Source organism: Diadema setosum, chromosome 11, assembly GCF_964275005.1.
Source record: "Diadema setosum chromosome 11, eeDiaSeto1, whole genome shotgun sequence".
NCBI lineage: Eukaryota > Metazoa > Echinodermata > Echinoidea > Diadematoida > Diadematidae > Diadema > Diadema setosum.
The window spans coordinates 26941173-26945482 of NC_092695.1; the positions used below are offsets into that span (position 1 = coordinate 26941173).

General features: G+C 43.8%; 1 protein-coding gene across 1 annotated transcript; it reads right to left on the reverse strand.

Annotated features, from left to right (window-relative positions):
* Nucleotides 1-2541: 2541 nt before the first annotated feature.
* Nucleotides 2542-3945, reverse strand: LOC140235383 (uncharacterized). The gene has a single exon (XM_072315411.1). It carries the CDS (start codon nucleotides 3943-3945, stop codon nucleotides 2542-2544), a length of 1404 nt encoding a protein of 467 aa, XP_072171512.1.
* Between the last annotated feature and the right edge of the window lie 365 nt (nucleotides 3946-4310).

Consider the following 4310-nt stretch of genomic DNA (forward strand, 5'->3'; position numbering starts at 1 on the left):
AACTCCCATAGAAACGACTGTCCGTGGTATCGTGCCAGTGCGAAAAGGTGTAGGATAATCATGAGTACACTGAATACTGAAAGCCGAACAAATAATGATAATGATAATGATAATAATAATAATAATAATAATAATAGTGATAATAGTAACAATAACAATGATAATAACACTGTGTAGAGTGCTTGATATGAAGTTAAATTTGTGGATGTGTTTATGTATAGGCGCTCTCGGTGGGCAAATTTGAAAGAGGCTGGCGGACTTGCACATCGCTGAATAGGTTCGTGAAAAGGTAAAGCCGAGAACCGATTCTGACGAACCGGATCCTGGCGTTCCATCATCTCAGCTTTTCGAGCCTATTATCTTGAAGAATGATACGAGGCGTAGACAAGATGTTGGTAGAGAATAACAAGTACCCTCTCGCATTTCCGATTTGATAATCTGGTCGTGTGTATTACGTTGCATGCCCCGCAATTACTGGGGCAAAATATCGCTTCCTCGCTAAACTAGGTGAGACACACTTTCCACACGGCGATCTTCTTACGCGATTCATCACATATCACCATGGTTACCAATTTTGTTTTTCAGTTTTAGGCAGGTTCACACTCGGTCAAAATGGGGGGGGGGAATCACACTTTTTTAGGCTGATTTTGTGACTACTCAAATCACAGTCAGCATTTTGACAATAGCGAGTGTAGCATGTATTACTTCGAAGACGAAACAAAAAAAAAAATACCGGTACACTGATTGCTACATAAAGCATTTTGAAGAATTTAAGATTAGTCTTTTATAGTACAACATTTGATTCAATTTTCTGATGAACCAATTTTAGTAATGAGCCCTGGATATCCTACGTAAATCATTAGTTTTGATATCTTTAAAAATAATTTGGAATGACTGTTCAAGTTAAATCCGGGGAAAATGTAAATAAGCGCACATACTAGACTGACACCACCTAAGGACCCTGTGAGCATGCATTTGAGTAAGGGGGCAACATATCTATCTCTCTCTCTGTCTTTATATATATATATATATATATATATATATATATATATAGTATATTATAAGTATAGCTGTCCATCGATTTCGATGATGACTGAGACGATCTATGTGTAAGGATGCGAGTCAGTTCTTATCGTGCTTCCTGACATGGCTCCACAGACCAATTCTACTTGTACTGCGGAAGTTGCAGGCAGTGCATGCATAGGGTTTGTCTGTTTCTTGTAAGCAAGAAGCTTTGGCGTGTCTTACTGCTCTCTTCTCCTCTGCTGCCTGATGTCGCTCTCTCTCAGCAGAATTTGTTTGATCCCTTACAAGATTCCTCCGGTATGTCCGATTTACGGCAACCTTCTCCAGACTATCTGGTGGAATCTTGGCCATTAAAAGTTGTCTTTTCAAGGTGTCTTTGAAGCGGAGGAGGGGACGGCGAATGGGTCTTCTGCCTGTTTTCAGTTCTCCATAGAGGGTTTGCCTTGGCAGACGATTACTATCCATGCGCACAACATGGCCTGCCCATCGGAGTTGTGACCTCATGATAGTGGATTCCAAGCTCATCATACCTGCTCTTTGCAGCACTTCCTCGTTAGAGATATGGTTATACCAGCGTATGCCCATGATGCTGCGCAGCTGTCTCTGTAGAACCTTGGATTGTCGTTTTATGTGACGTTGGTAAAGGACGTAGGTCTCTGACGAATACAGCAGTGATGGTAAGACAATTGCCCGAATCACAGCTATCTTGGTAGACAGTTTTACACCATGTCTATGCCAAAGTTTGTCTCTCAGCCTGGCAAAGGAGGAGTAAGCTGCTTGAATCCGTTTACTTATCTCTTTGTCAAGACTGGTGTCATGAGTTACAGTGCTGCCTAGGTATGTGAAACTCTTAGTAATTGATAGTGGGCTACCATTGAAGTTTATGGTTGGGTTATGGTATTCAGCTCTAGGAGGAGGTTGGAACATCACTTCTGTCTTTGAAGCGTTGATAGCGAGGCCAAAGTCTGCAGCTGCTGTAGAGAAACAGTTGAATGTTCGCTGGAGCTCTGCTTCAGAGTGAGCAACAAAGACTGAGTCATCAGCATAAAGCAGTTCCTGTACACACACCTCCTCTACTTTGGTTTTGGCAGACAGACGGCTCAGGTGGAAAAGGTTGCCATCTTGTCTGGTGCGCAACCATACTCCACAGCTGGTTGGTCTTTTTTGGCTACCTCCAACACTGTAGCAAGATAGAGAGCGAAGAGTGTGGGTGCTAGAGTGCAGCCTTGCTTGACACCATTGGTTACTGAAGTGTCAGAAAGTTCTCCACCAATCATGACTTGGGCTTCCATGACTTCGTAGAAGAGCTTGATGATGTTGATGAACTTGTCAGGACAGCCATTCCTGCCAAGGACTCTCCACAACATGTCTCAGGGGACGCTGTCAAAGGCTTTGCGGAAGTCAACAAAGCAGATGTATAGTGGTAGATTCTGCTCATGGCACTTCTCCTGAATCTGTCGTAGTGTGAAAATCATGTCGGTTGTACCACGACTTGGCCTAAAACCACATTGTGACTCAGGAAGGTGTTTCTCTGACAGAGACTGAAGCCGCATCACCAAGATCTTTGCATAGAGCTTCCCAGCGTGATGGTAGGGTGATTCCTCTATAGTTGCCACACTCATACCTGTCGCCTTTGTGCTTGTACAATGTAACGATAACGCCATCTTTGAGGTCTTTTGGCAGAGTTTCATTGTTCCATGATTCTGTTATTATGTGCAAGAGCTGTTCTTTGATGCGTATACCCCCAGACTTGAATATTTCTGCAGGTATTCTGTCAATCCCTGGAGCTTTACCATTGCTGCATAGTTGAATTGCTTTTTCAAGTTCTGCTAAAGTTGGGGGTGCTGATAGAGAATCATCAGTAGGGCTCTGCTCTACTCGCTCTATTGCAGCTACATCTATTTTGGGAGTGTTATTCAGGAGCTGGCTGAAATGCTCCACCCATCGATTCATGATGTCACTTTTCTCTGTGCATAGTACTTTGCCGTCCGAGCTGTTGACTGGTGCAGTGTTGCCTGTTGAAGGGCCATAGACTTTCTTCAGTGCAGCAAAAAGGTTTTTGCTGTCTTTAGCATCATGCAACTGTTGGATTTCGTGTGCCTTGTCAAGCCAACATTGATTCTCTATGTCCCTAAGAGCCTTTTGCAACATGGCTTTTGAGTTCTGGTACTGCAGTTTTGATGAACGGGTACATCTACCCTCAAGTGTCCTGAGGTACAGTTTCCTCCGGTTTTCGAGGAGAGCTTGGATTTTACTGTCATTCTCATTAAGCCAGTCAGCGTTTCTGCGTTTAGGTTGGCCAAGAACCTCAGATGCAGTCTCATACACCTTTGTCTTGAATTCCTTCCAAAGTTCGTCAGCAGAGTTATTCTCTGACAAGGCATCATCTAGGATAGTGTCCATCTTTCTTGCTAATTCACTAGAAATTTCTGGGTTGTGCAGGGCAGATACATTAAGTTGTGTAGGATATTTTGCTGCAGTCTTCCGGCGTGGTGGAGACAGCTGTAATTTCAGCTTGGAACGTATAAGTACATGGTCAGTATCACAGTTATCACCCCTCATTGCCCTTGTGCTGCAGACATCCTTGACATCCTGTCTTCGAGTCAGCACATAGTCTAGCAGATGCCAATACTTAGATCGGGGGTGAGACCATGAGTAGAACCACTTGTCTGGGTTGTTGAAGTATGTGTTGGTCACAGCAAGATCAAACTCTGTACACAATGACAAAAGAAGCTCACCATTGCGGTTCATCTTCCTTCTGCCAAATTTGTCTAAAGCATTTCCCGAAGCGGCACGATCACTGCCAACACGGGCATTGAAGTCACCCAGAACAAGGATCTTGTCTGATTTTTCGATGGCTCTGATGGTTTCAGCAAGAAGGCTGTAGAACTGCTCTTTGATGTCATCATTGTTGGTCATAGTAGGAGCATAAGCACAGATTATGGTAATATGCTGCTGCTTATCTAAGTTTGTTGAATCAGCCTAGGTGATATTGGTTTGGGCTGAGAGTGTACATTTCTTAGAAGCTTGTTTGAGATCGCAAAGGCGACTCCAGCCTCACTTGGCCCCTCGGGTTGATGACCTGACCAGAAGATAGTATAATGCTGCTCCTTGAGCTGTCCAAAACTCTTCATTCTGGTTTCCTGCAAGGCTGCAATGTCAATACCATATCTGTGCAATTCTCTGTCCAACAGGGCTGAGCGTCGCTCTGGCCTGTCAGACTTCTTCTTGTCAAGTAGAGTACGTACATTCCATGTGGCTACTTTCAGATGTGTGTCTTCTTT